This window comes from Manis javanica, chromosome 1 (assembly GCF_040802235.1).
Source record: "Manis javanica isolate MJ-LG chromosome 1, MJ_LKY, whole genome shotgun sequence".
NCBI classification, from domain to species: Eukaryota; Metazoa; Chordata; class Mammalia; order Pholidota; family Manidae; genus Manis; species Manis javanica.
Genome location: NC_133156.1, coordinates 10,971,995 through 10,986,353, shown reverse-complemented (window position 1 = coordinate 10,986,353; position 14,359 = coordinate 10,971,995). Strand labels below are relative to the sequence as shown.

The 14,359-nt window shown below is 43.8% G+C and overlaps 1 protein-coding gene across 7 annotated transcripts in view; it reads left to right on the top strand.

The window, feature by feature from the left end:
* The window catches only part of SPATA13 (spermatogenesis associated 13), a 154,642-nt gene that overhangs the window by 67,526 nt on the left and 72,757 nt on the right, over positions 1-14,359 (top strand). For all 7 annotated transcript variants that reach the window (XM_036994702.2, XR_005054903.2, XM_036994703.2 and 4 more), the window contains one exon: positions 585-2,240. In XM_036994702.2, coding sequence (XP_036850597.2) covers positions 747-2,240 — 1,494 coding nt within the window. In that variant the 5' untranslated portion in view covers positions 585-746. Of the gene's footprint in view, positions 1-584; positions 2,241-14,359 lie in introns of those variants that run through there.

Below are 14,359 nucleotides of genomic sequence, written 5' to 3'. Positions count from 1 at the left end.
CCAGTGCGGGTGGCTAGGGCTGGGTGTTCAGCAGTCCTGGGACCCCTCTCCCTCTGACTCCTCTCCTCCTGCCAGGAGCTGGGGTGAGGGTCACTCGGGTCCCGCCGGGCCACGGCTTGTATCTTACCCCCTTTGCAAGGTGCTGGGTTCTCGCAGGTGTGGATGTGAATCTTACCCCCTTCGCGAGGCGCTGGGTTCTTGTAGGTGTGGATGTGATATAGTCTGGCTGTTGTCCTGTGTCTTCTGGTCTCTCTTTTTGGAATAGTTGTATTTGTTGTATTTTCAAAAATATATGTTTTTGGGAGGAGATTTCCACTGCTCTACTCACACTGCCATCTTGGCTCCACCTCCCCCATGAGTATTTTTTTAAAAGAATGTATTTGCATTCTTCCCTTTAATGTGAAATGAATTGGAAAACAAGGTAAAATTGTAACTTAATTTGAAATAGTTTTCTTTGATCAGCCCTGTCATGGGGAGATTTGTGGTTTTTTTTGTAAGCAATTAGTAAACAATAACTAGCCTCTGCTTACAGAGGCTCTTCTGTGGGGGAAAATGGCTAACCCCTGCTTTGTTTTCCACTGCAGGCGGTGGACACAGCTGAGGAGCCTGATGTGCACAGCAGGTGGGAACGCCAGGCCAGCAGCCTCCCAGGAGATGCAGGTCTGCACCCGGGGCCACTGGACACAGGTGCACCTGTGGGTTTGAACCACACTGCCCTGTGGCCACGGGTTCCCGGCCCAGAGAACATGACAACAGCCCAGAATGGGCATGGGCGACTTGCTGCAATTTCCTGTTCAGTCTCAGATCCGAAAGACCCCAAAATGGTGACCTACCCAGCGTGCCAGAATGGGGGGTGCAGCGGCAGTCACGGCCCCGAGGTGCAAGCGCCGGACGCCAGGCTCAGCCCCGCCAAGCTCCTTCGCCTCTTCTCAGTGAGCAGGAAGAGGACAGGCGCCCTCCCTGAGAGGCCGCGCTCCGGGGTCGTGGTGGGACAGACCTCCACGTGGAACGCCCTCGCCTCCTTTCGGAAAATGGGATCTTTTAAAAAATTGAAGTCTTCAGTCCTTCAGGGAATTCAGAACCGAGCGGCAGCAGGTGCATCCAAGGGAGATGCCTCAGAGCCCAACCTGGGCAGGACTGCCCCGAATGGCGCCATACACGGGCCGGGGCCAGGGGCCACATCTGACTGCTCGGACCCCGAGGATGCAGATGATGCCTTCCAGAGGAGCACGCACCGCTCCCGCAGCCTCCGCCGCGCCTACGGCCCGGGCCGCCTCAGCCTGCAGGGCCGCGGCCAGGAGCTGTGCCCGGGCTGCCGGGGTCCCCCGGGGTGTGGGCTTCTGGTGATGGAGCCTGAGAGCAGCAGCAGCACCCTTGGGAGGAGCAGGAGCACCGACACCCTGAGCCTCCTAAGCAGAGGCCCCTTCCCACGCAAGGCCGCCTTGGACCCCCTGGAGCCCAGGGGTACGCAGGCGAGGCTGGCACTGCGCAGGACGTCCAGCAGCTCGGTGGCTGACGCGGAGAGGCTCAGTGGGCCCACACGGAGGCCGCGGCGCTGGAGGAGCCCGCTCCAGGCCAAGGGCTTGGGCCGAGTCCGGAGGCTCCTGGGCAGTGCCACCGACCTGGCCCAGGGGGGAGAGCGCACCTGTGGTGGGTCGCCCGAGGTGGGCAGGCGGCTGCAGCTGCACAGCCTGCTGCACGATGACTACTCGCGCCGGGCGTCCTCGGGCGCTGAGCTGGATCGCGTGCGAAGCAGGTGCGCGGGGTCCCCGGGCCTCGGGGCTGCCCTGCTGCCAGTGTCCCGGGCAGCCGTGGAAGCAGCCCTTGTGCCCCTGGAAGGTAGCAGCTCCGGGGCGGCGGCAAGCACCTGTCTGTGCGCCAGCAGCGCCGTATCGGGCCCGATTGCCTGCCAAGTGTCGAGCAAAGCCTGGGGTGCAGCACCCCCTGGGAGCCAGTTCTCATTTGACCTGGAGCAACCCTCCACTCCCCTGAGGCCCACCACACCGAAGCCTTCCGGCCCCCAGAGCCCAGGCGCTGGGAGCCGTCTCAGTGCACAGTCCCTGTGTTCAGGGGACAGTGAGGAAAGGGCAGAGGGTCTTGCTCGGAGGGGGCAGGGGCCTGTGTCCCTGCAGGATTCAGAGCAAGCCACCTGTGGCGAAGGTGGTGAGGACAGCGGAGCCAGCAGCCACCCTCAGCAGAGCCCCTGTGGGGTTTCAGGTCCAGAAGAAAAGAGGCAGGAGGTAAGTGCAGAGCGGGGGCCTCTTGCGAGTAACTTGCCGCTGGATGGTGCTTGTCTCCCCTGGACATGGCCGGGTGCACAGGGGTTTCCCTCAGCATCTGCTCCTTCTCCATCTGTTGCCACAGGACCCGGCGCCACATGCGGATTGTGCTGCCTTCAGTTACTCTCCTCAAGTTTCTGCTTACCAAGGGCAGAAGTCATCTTTATCTCTTTTGAAGTGAATTGCTAAGGAATGGGTGAAATTCCTTGAGGTGGCACTTAGCACACCACTTATTGAAAGCTATTTATTGAGCTCCAACCATATGCTAAATTCGGGGCAAGGGGTGCGGGAGAGTCAATAAAAACCCCTCTTCCACTCCATGCAGGTAATAGGGGTTCTCAGAAATTTTGATTTCTGAAATGTTATTTATTACCCATAGCTCTCTCTGTAATTCGAATTGTTTTTCAACTGTTTTTTCAACCTTTCCAACAGAGTACATACAAATGAAATTCTTTATGTTAAGAGACCATTACATGTTCTGATCTGATGTATTTCTCAGGATGAGTTAGAAACGTACAGTTTGATACCTGTCAACCCCTGAGTGATGGCAGTTCAAAGAAGTGTTTATGATGGTTATTGGGCCTATTTTTAGAGTAGAACACAACCATTTCATGAATTGAATCAGCTAATAACTACAAGACTACAAGAGCAATGTTCTCATACCCTTTCAAGCACCCAGACTAGTTTACCTCATTGTATAGTTTTCACTTTATAAAGACATTCAGTAATATGACTGTACATAGCAGAAAGAGGAGGGAGGTGGAATTAAAGATGGCAGCATGAGAGGTGAGACAGAGGTTTCCTCCTAAAACCACATATAATATGAAAATATAATTAATACAACAAATCCTGAGAGAGCAATAGGAAAGAGGACTGTGCCAGACAGCATACACCCAGAGAAAAGAGTAGACCTCGTGGAACAGGGTAACATACCAAAGCTGTGGCCCGGCAGGACCCAAGCCCTTCCCCCACCCCAGCTCACCAGCGGGAGAAAGAGAAACTGAGCAGGGAGGGACTGGAGGCCTGGGACTGCTGAATACCTAACTCTGGAGATCTGCTCTGGGAACACAAACCTACATTTCATGGTGCTTTCATGATACTTGTGTGATTATGGGGTTGGCCATCTAAGACAGGCAGAATACCTGGAGAGACTGAGATCCCAGCCGCTTTTGGAAAGCAGGGATCCATATCCGGCTGCTCTGGGACAAAAGCTTATACCTGTGTGCTTGGCCCACTGGTTCAGGCAGTGGAGACAGGCACAGCAGCTGGGAAGCAGGAAACAGCTCTTTCCTCTCTCCAGGCACCAATACCGACTCCCCTGCAACCCTTGACATTGCTTCAGGGGCTGAACAGCTCCAAAGAGTAGAGCTTCTGGACACTAGAGGGCACCATATACAAATACGAAATGTGAAAGAAACCTGGTCGAGAGTAAAATTAATATAACTCTAGAGAAAGATTTAAATGACATGGACCTTATGACTCTTCCTGAAAGGGAGTTCAAAATAAAAATCATCAACATGCTTATGGAGGTACAGGAAGATATCCAAGAACTCAGGAATGAATTCAGGTCGGAGATCCAATCATTGAAGAGCACGATGGAGGGTATTAAAAGCAGACTGGATACAGTGGAGAAGATGATAAATGAAATAGAAACTAGAGAAGAGGAATACAAAGAAGCTGAGGCACAGAGAGAAAAAAAGGATCTCTAAGAATGAAAGAATATTGAGAGAACTGTGTCACCAATCCAAATGGAACAATATTCACATTATAGGGATACCAGAAGAAGAAGAGAGAGAAAGGGATAGAAAGTGTCTTTTAGGAGGTAATTGCTGAAAACTTCCCCAATCTGGGGAAGGAGATAGTCTCTCAGGCCATGGAGATCCACAGATCTCCCAGTGCAAGGGACCCAAGGAAGACAACACCAAGACATATAGTAATTAAATTGGCAAAGATCAAGGATAAGGACAGACTGTTAAAAGCAGCCAGAGAGAGAAATAAGATCACATACAAAGGAAAGCCCATCAGGCTATCATCAGATTTCTCAGCAGAAACCTTACAGGCCAGAAGGGATGGCATGATATATTTAATGCAATGAAGCAGAAGGGCCTGGAACCAAGATTACTTTACCCAGCAAGATTATCATTTAAATTTGAAGGACGGATTAAACAAATTCCAGATAAGCAAAAGCTGAGAGAATTGACCTCCCATAAACCATCTCTACAGTCTATTTTGGAGGGACTGCTATAGGTAGAAGTGTTCCTAGGGTTTAATAGCTGTCACCAGAGGTAATAAAACCACAGTAAAGAAAGTAGAACAGCTAATTACTAAGCAAATGCAAAATTAAATTAACTAACCCCACAGTCAATCAAGGGATAGACAAAGAGTACAGAATATGATACCTAATATATAAAGAATGGAGGAGGAAGAAAAAGGAGGAGAAAAAGAAAAGTACCCTTAGATTGTGTTTGTAATAGCATATTAAATGAGATAAGTTAGACTCTTAGTAAGGAAGTTAACCTTGAACCTTTGGTAACCATGAATCTAAAGCCTGCAATGGCAATAAGTACATACCTATTGATAATCACCCTAAATGTAAATGGACTGAATGCACCAATCAAAAGACATAGAGTCACTGAATGGATAAAAAACAAGACCCATCTGTATGCTGCCGATAAGAGACTCACTTTAAACCCAAAGACATACACAGACTAAAAGTGAAGGGATAGAAAAAGATATTTCATGCAACTAGCAGAGAGAAAAAAGCAGGAGCTGCAGTACTTGTATCAGACAAAATAGACTTCAAAACAAAGAAAGTCACAAGAGACAAAGAAGGATATTACATAATGATAAAGGGGTCAATCCAACAAGAACATATAACCATTATAAATATCTATGCTCCCAACACAGGAGCACCCACATATGTGAAACAAATACTAACAGAATTAAAAGGGGAAATAGAATGCAATGCATTCATTCTAGGAGACTTCAACACTGCACTCACTCTGAAGGACAGATCCACCAGACAGAAGACAAGTAGAGAGGCCCTGAACAACACATTAGAAGAGATGGACCTAACAGACATCTGCAGAACTCTACACCCAAAAGCAACAGAATACACATTCTTCTCAAGTACACATGGAACGTTTTCAAGAATAGATCATATACTAGGTCACAAAAAGAGCCTCAGTAATTCAAAAAGATTGAAATTGTCCCAACCAGTTTCTCAGACCACAAAGGTATGAAACTAGAAATAAATTATGCAAAGAAAATGAAAAATCCCACAAACACACGGAGGCTTCACAACATGCTCCTAAATAACCAATGGATCAATGACCAAATAAAAACAGATCAAGAAATATATGGAGACAAATGACAATTCAACACCATAAAATCTGTGGGACACAAAGGCTGTGCTAGGAGGTAAGTATATTGCAATACAGGCCTACCTCAAGAAAGAAGAACAATCCCATATAAGCAGTCTAAACTCACAATTAATGAAACTAGAAAAAGAAGAACAATTGAGGCCCAAAGTCAGTAGAAGGAGGGGCATAATAAAGATTAGAGCAGAAATAAATAAAATTGAGAAGAATAAAACAATAGATAGAATCAATGAAAGCAAGAGCTGGTCCTTCAAGAAAATAAACAAAATAGATAAACCCCTAGCCAGACTTATCAAGAAAAGAAGAGAGTCTACACACATAAACAGAATCAGAAATGAGAAAGGAAAAATCACTACGGATACCACAGAAATACAAAGAATTATTAGAGAATACTATGAAAAATTATATGCTAACAGACTGGATAACCTAGCAGAAATGAACAACTTTCTAGAAAAATACAACCTTCCAAGGCTGACCAAGGAAGAAACAGAAAATCTAAACAGACCAATTATCAGCAACGAAATTGAACTGGTAATCAAAAAACTACCTAAGAACAAAACCCCTGGACCAGATGGCTTCACCGCTGAATTTTATCAAACATTTAGTGAAGATATAATACCCATTCTCCTTAAAGTTTTCCAAAAAATAGAAGAGGAGGGAATACTTCCAAACTCATTGTATGAGGCCAGCGTAACTCTAATACCAAAACCAGGAAAGACACCACACAAAAAGAAAATTACAGACCAATATCCCTGATGAACATAGATGCAAAAATACTCAACAAAATATTAGCAAACCAAATTAAAAAATACATCAAAAAGATCATCCACCATGATCAAGTAGGATTTATGCCAGGGATGCAAGGATGTTACAACATTCAAAAATCCATCAACATCATCCACCACATCAACAAAAAGGACAAAAACCACGTGATCATCTCCATAGATGCTGAAAAAGCATTTGACAAAATTCAACATCCATTCCTGATAAAAACTCTCAACAAAATGGGTACAGAGGGCAAGTACCTCAACATAATAAAGGCCATATATGACAAACCCACAGCCATCATTATACTTAACAGCAAGAAGCTGAAAGCTTTTCCTTTAAGATCAGGAACAAGACAAGGATGCTCACTTTCCCCACTTCTATTCAGCATAGTGCTGGAGGTCCTAGCCATGGCAATCAGACAACACAAAGAAACAAAAGGCATCCAGATTGGCAAGGAAGAAGTCAAACTGTCCCTGTTTGTAGATTACATGATATTGTACTTAAAAAAACCCTAAAGAATCCACTCAAAAACTACTAGATCTAATATCTGAATTCAGCAAAGTTGTACGATACAAAATTAATACACAGAAATCTGTTGCATTCCTAGACACTAACAATAAACTAGCAAGAGACAAATCAGGAAATAATTCCATTCACAATTACATCAAAAAGAATAAAATACCTAGGAATAAACCTAACCAAGAAAGTGAAAAGACCTAACTTTGAAAACTACAAGACACTCATGAGAGAAATTAAAGAAGATACCAATAAAAGGAAATATATCCCGTGCTCATGGATAGGAAGAATTAATATTGTGAAAATGACCATCCTGCCTAAAGCAATCTATAGATTCAATGCAGTTCCTATGAAAATACCAACAGCATTCTTCAACAAACTAGAGAAAATCATCCTAAAATTCATACAGAACGACAAAAGACCCTGAATAGCCAAAGCAATTCTGAGAAGGAAGAATAAAGCTTGGAGCATGACCCTCCCCAACTTCAAGCTCTACTACAAAGCCACAGTAATCAAGACAATTTGGTACTGGCACAAGAACAGATGCATAGACCAATGGAACAGACTAGAGAGCTCTGATATAAACCCAACCATATATGGTCAATTAATATATGATAAAGGAGCCATGGACATACAATGGGGAAATGACAGCCTCTTCAACAGCTGGTGTTGGCAAAACTGGACAGCTACATGCAAGAGAATGAAACTGGATTATTGTATAACACCATACACAAAAGTGAATTCGAAATGGATTAAAGACTTGAATGTAAGTCATGAAACCGTAAAACTCTTAGAAGACAACATAGGCAAACATTTCCTGAATATAAGCATGAGCAACTTCTTCCTGAACCCATCTCTTCAAGAAAGGGAAACAAAACCAAAAATAAACTCATGACACTACATCAAACTAAAAAGTTTTTGTACAGCAAAGGACACCATCAACAGAACAAAAAGGCATCCTTCAGTATGGGAGAATAATATTCATAAATTACATATCTGACAAGGGGTTAACATCCAAAATATATAAAGAACTTACACACCTCAACACCCAAAAAGCAAATAACCCGATTAACAAATGGGCAGAGGATAGGAAGAGACAGTTCTCCAAAGAAGAAATCCAGATGGCCAACAGACACATGAAAAGATGCTCCACATCACTAATCATCAGAGAAATGCAAATTAAAACCACAATGAGATAGCACCTCACACCAGGAAGGATGGCCAGCATCAAAAAGACTAAGAACAACAAATGGTGGTGAGGATGTGGAGAAAGGGGAACCCTTCTACATGCTGGTGGGAATGTAAGCTAGTTCAACCATTGTGGAAAGCAATATGGAGGTTCCTCAAAAAACTAAAAATAGAAATACCTTCTGCCCTGGGAATCCCACTCCTTGGAGTTTATCCAAAGAATGCAAGTTCTCAGATTCAAAAAGACAGATGCACCCCTATGTTTATCGCAGCACTTTTTACAATAGCCAAGATATGGAAGCAACCTAAGTGTCCATCAGTAGATGAATGGATAAAGAAGATGTGGTACATATACACAAAGGAATACTATTCAGCCATAAGAAAGAAACAAATCCTACCATTTGCAACATGGATGGACCTGGAGGACATTATGCTCAGTGAAATAAGCCAGGCAGAGAAAGACAAATGCGAAATGATTTCCCTCATTTGTGGAGTATAACAATGAAGCAAAACTGAAGGAACAAAATGGCAGACTCAGAGACTCCACAAATGAACTAGAGGTTACCAAAGGGGAGGGGTGTGGGAGGGCAGGTGAAAAGGGAGGGAGAAGGGGACTGAGGGGCATTGTATTTAGTACACATGGTGTGGGGGATCACAGGGAGAACAGTGTAGCACAGAGAAGGCACATAGTGGATCTGTGGCATCTTGCTGCACTGATGGACAGTGACTGCATTGGGGTATGGGTGGGGACTTGATAATGTGGGTAAATGTAGTAACCACCTGGTTTTCTCATGTGAAACCTTCATAAGAGTGTATATCAATCATACCTTAATAAAAAATTAAAAAAAGAAGAAATAGAAGGGAATGCACCCATGTGTATATATTGCAAGTTATTCTTCATATACATTCCTACACTATTTTGCAGGTATAAATTGGTACTTAACCATAGAAAATAATTCCCTAGTCAACTGTTCCTTTCCATTGATCCTGGAGAGGACCTCAGTTTGACTTGATGCCTGCAGATGAGTGATTACACAGCAGCCCTTGGGAACTCAGAAACCATGACACCCCCTGGACCGTCCATTTTTTACCTTCACTTTTCAGAGAGACCTAGAAAGTAAATCCTATTGCAGATCACTTTCAGATCTAAATCAACCTGAAGTGAGTCAGGAAAGTGAGGCTGCCTTGATTTTGTGGCCCTACGACTGTATGGAGACCTCAGGGCCAGTAGTCTTCCGGAGGTTTTGTGTCTTCATGACAATTCACTCATTGGCTCTTCCCAAGAAGCCTGTGGAACAGTTGTAAGGGTGCAGGACTAGTTGCCCGCCTTGGGAAGGAGCTTCAGTTTCTGCTAGCTCTGCTTTATGTAATTGGCCAATGCCTGAACCAGTCTGGGCTCCACTCCTCCCAGATGGTGAGAGGAAGCCACAATTCCTCCCACCAAGCCCCACGATCTGCCCCATTGATGGTTTGAAACCCCCATTCCAAACCCCAAAAAAGGATTTGCATAGGTCTAGCAGGTTCTTTATGTTAAAGGTGGGGTTACTATTTTCTGTTTAACAAAAATAATCATTAAAGTATTTTATTCCTGAGTGCATATTAAGTGAACATAGAGTTAGTTTCTTAGTAGCTTCTGAGAGAGATTTTTGACGATTATAAAGTTTTACGTGTATGTTTGCACACTCTAATGTAATTATACAATTTTAATATATAATTGATTTACGTATTATATAAGATATAACTTTAAGGTGTAATTTAATTTCTGCCCACCAGATGTCACCAAAAATAGAGAGCAGGACACAAGTTACTAAAAGTGGACACTGCTAGATAATCCTGCAAATTTGCTTCAAGGCGGTTTTCCAGTTTTTTGGGTTTTTTTTGGATGATCAGTTTATTGTTTTAAATTTTTTTTATTAAGGAACATATAATAAAATGCACAAATCTTAATGTGTAGCTTGATGCATTATGACGTGTATACACTCACATAACCACCACCCAAATCAAGATATCAAACATTCTCATTAATTTTCCCCCCTTCAGTTACTTATCACATTCTTACCTCCTGTTTATCACATTTTTAGGTAGCCTTTCTTTCCTCAGAATTCTTGTGTAGCAAATCAAGCTTCTTCTTGTACTTTTAAATGTCAAAAAGATAAAAATATAATGATGCTTTTGCCCAATTTGCATTTTGTATATTGGTGATCCTCGTTGTTACTGACAGTTAATCTTCTTTTATTCTGACATTTAGAAACAAAATACAAACAAGATGAAACAAACAAAAAACACCTTGTAAAATGCAGGAATTCCACCCTTCCTGGGTTAAAAGCAGTTTGTCTTAAATAGCATTACTCAAAGTTAAATTTTAGTATTTATTCTGTAGGAATGTGCAGCACATTATTTTTTATTGAATTCATTGACAGTATGGCTGTACTTATGTTTAAAGCTAGTTTAAGCTGTGGTTATTATTGAAGTCTGTATATTACATTTAAGTAATGCAATTTTCAGTAAGGGAGAATAGTTTTCTTAGAATCATTTATTTGGAACATACCACTCTAAAAGTGAATGCGTCCTAAAAATGTTCCTTGGTTTAAAAATGCAGTTTAGTATTTATACTTGTGGGTAGTACTGCCTGTTCCCCTGTAAAGGTGCAGAATTTAGAGTGTTACTGCTGGTCTTCCTGCTAAGTCTGTGGCTCCTCCGAAATCTCCTGTGGCTGAATCAGGTCACTAGGAAAGGGACCTGTCCCCAGTTGTGCAGTATGGATTCAGTAGTTTGTGATAATGTTGAAATATGCCGTAGATGATTGGTGAGCATCCATTGAAACTGCTTTACAGGGAACTTCAGTCTTTCTGTAAATGTTTCTAGCTTGGTTGGGATCGTGTCTCTGCCATTCAAAAGATACCTCCCTCTGTGCAAACTGCTGACCTTCCCTGGGCCTGGGCCTTCTCAAGCACAGGGTGTTAAATAGCTTAATTCACCTTGGCGGTTTGTAAGAATCGAGGAAATGATGCACATTAAATGCTTAGCCCCGTGTTTGACACTGGCTGTCACTGTGTGATTACTATCCACATAGGTGATTTTTCCACCCTTTGATCTGACTTCTTAAAAGACGGAGGCCAGTTAACATCAGTATTTTTCCAAAACTGTTTTTTGACGTGCCACAGTGTTAGAGTCTTAATGGAAGATAGCGAGGTTATTCAAACAATTTGACTTCACATTAATTTAAAAAAAAACATAAACCTACCATTTTTGAGTATAACCTACCATTTTTATATTAATAAAAAATATGCCAAACCAAATTTATTGGGCACTGCCAGGTATGAGACACTCAGGTTAGGTACAGTTCTGTAAGGAATAGTGATGATGTCAAGGAGATTATGAATGAGCTAAGTATCTAAATCATAGGACAACTATGCAGAGCAGATTAAAGCCCACAAAAGAGGTAAAAGCACTATGCCGTGGGATTCAGAAGAGCTGTAGTTCTCGCCATGTGCCCAATCAAGGACGGTTTCCTAAGGGTGACTGAATCCGTTTGAAGAAGGTGAGATTTGTTCAGGTAGTTTTGAAGAGGCGGGTGGAGCATTTCGGGGGTGAGGCGTACAGAACGTTATGTGCTTTGAGAGAACAGAAAGTGGCATCATTTGGTTTGCTGTAGGGGAATGACCCAAGTTAAGGTGAAATCACCAAGGCCAGGTCATGGTCATGTCAGTTCCGGAGTAAAGAACCTATGCACTGCTTGGAAAGCACCAAGGGGGCAGGGATATTTTTGAGCAGAGAAGAGCCAGGCTCAGAGCTGTGTTTTGGAGAAGTGAGTCCACCACTGGTTAGGAAGAGGATTGGAAAGAAAAGTGACCAGAGGGAAAGCTGTCATTAGGCTTTGAAACGTGGGGTGGGAGTCAAATATGCAAGAACAGGAGGGGAGGCAACCGCGCACAGTGAATACTGACACACCTGTTCTTGGTTTACTACCTACCTGCTATATATGGTTAGAGGGAAAAGAGTTTTTAAAAAATCTGTTATTTTCGAGGGTTCACACTCTAATTGGTTGGTTGGAACGTGATGTAGTGTGGTACCTTTCTAATGAGGAATGTATGAAGTGTCACGGGGACACCAGAGACTGAGTTATCACTTGGGGTGAAGAGCGGCCTAACCAGGGAAGGACAACCGGGGCGGAGCTGGAAGGAGACCGCGGGGTATGCAGGGTGCTGTAGTAGCTGCTGGGCTCCAGGCGACAGGGAGCGTGGGAGCAGGGCAGGCGCTGCTGACCTAGGGGACGGCCCCCCAGAGTGGCTTCTAGGCTTCATTTTCCTCCCCTGTGATCGGGGATAGCAAGTGGCCCTACCCACCGCATCTCGTTGTGAAGACTGGATGAGGTGGTGCACGCAGCGTACTCAGTACTCAGCCGGGAGCCTTGCCTGTCGGGGTCCAGCGCAGCCTGGTCTGTGGTGCTGGGTACCGTGTGTTGCTCATGTGCACAGGGCGGTTGGGTGGGGAAGTGGGAGACAGGATTGGAGATACAGGGAAGGGCCGTGCTTGGACTTTAGCCTGCAGGCAGTAGGAAGCCAGAGAGGTGTGTAACCCGGGACCAGAGAGGATTGGGGTGGGGGTGGCCCTGGGGAAACACAGTGCTCCTCAGTCCAGAAACGATGAGATCTGTGCTGAGGCCATGGAAATGGGGAGGAAAGGATGGATTCCAAAACGATTTTGTACTTTGTATTTTCAATTAGCATTTGAATGTTTTGGGGAAGAGAGGGGTCATAGATGAGAAAATGATTGGGAGGGAACTCTAGGTGGGGATCAGTAATCAAAGAAGCCAGAGAAGCAATGGACTGGAGCTCAATTAGGTTATTGTCCCAACTGTCCTGCTACCATGGTGGCACATTGTGGGAAATCCTTTCTTTTGTGAGCCTCTGTTTACTTGAACGCTCAAATGTTTTAGGATTTTATATTTTTCTTCCCTCAGGGATTTTTTTGTTTTTGCTATTATTAATGTACAATTACATGAGCAATGTTATAGTTACTAGACTCCCCCTATTATCAAGTCCCCACTACATACCCCATTACAGTCACTGTCCATTAGCCTAGTAAGATGCTATAGAATCACTACTTGTCTTTGTGCTATACTGCCTTCCCTGTATTCCCTCTCGCCCCCCACTACATTATGTATGCTAATTGTAATACCCCTTTTTCTCCCTTATCCCTCCCTTCCCACCCAACTTCCCCAGTTCCTTTCCCTTTGGTAACTCTTAGTCCATTCTTGGGTTCTGTGAGTCTGCTGCTGTTTAGTTCCTTCAGTTTTTGCTTTGTTCTTATGCTCCACAGATGAGTGAAATCATTTGGTACTTGTCTTTCTCTGCCTGGCTTATTTCACTGAGCATAATATCCTCTAGCTCCATCCACGTTGTTGCAAATGGTAGGATTTGTTTTCTTCTTATGGCTGAATAATATTCCATTCTGTATATGTACCACATCTTCTTTATCCATTCATCTACTGATGGACATTTAGGTTGCTTCCATATCTTGGCTATTGTAAATACTGCTGTGATACACATAGGGGTGCATCTGTCTTTTTCAAACTGGGCTGCTGCATTCTTAGGGTAAATTCCTAGAAGTAGAATTCCTGGGTCAAATGGTATTTCTATGGAGTTTTTTGAGAAACCTCCATACTGCTTTCCACAATGGTTGAACTAGTTTACATTCCCACCAGCAGTGTAGGAGGGTTCCCCTTTCTCCACAACCTCACCAACATTTGTTGTTTGTCTTTTGGATGTTAGCCATCCTAACTGGTATGAGGTGATATCTCATTGTGGTTTTAATTTGCATTTCTCTGATGATTAGCGATGTGGAGCATCTTTTCATGTGCCTGTTGGCCATCTGAATTTCTTCTTTGGAGAAGTGTCTGTTCAGCTCCTCTGCCTATTTTTTTAATTGGCTTATTTTCTTTTTTTTGTTGAGGTGCATGAGCTCTTTATATAATTTGGATGTCAACCCCTTATCATATATGTCATTTACGAATATCCCTCAGGGATTTATACCTTCAAAATCAATGGAAGCCATTGTACCACACAGTCTTATAAAAGGTTGAAATGATTTGAGTTTTTGACGGGGAGGGTTTTAGTTCTGTAAAATACAGATTGTTGTTGCCATGTAGGGATTCAACCTGCCGTGGCACACCACTCACTCATGGTGCCCTCCAGGCTCTGACACTTGTTACTTTAGCTTGCCCAC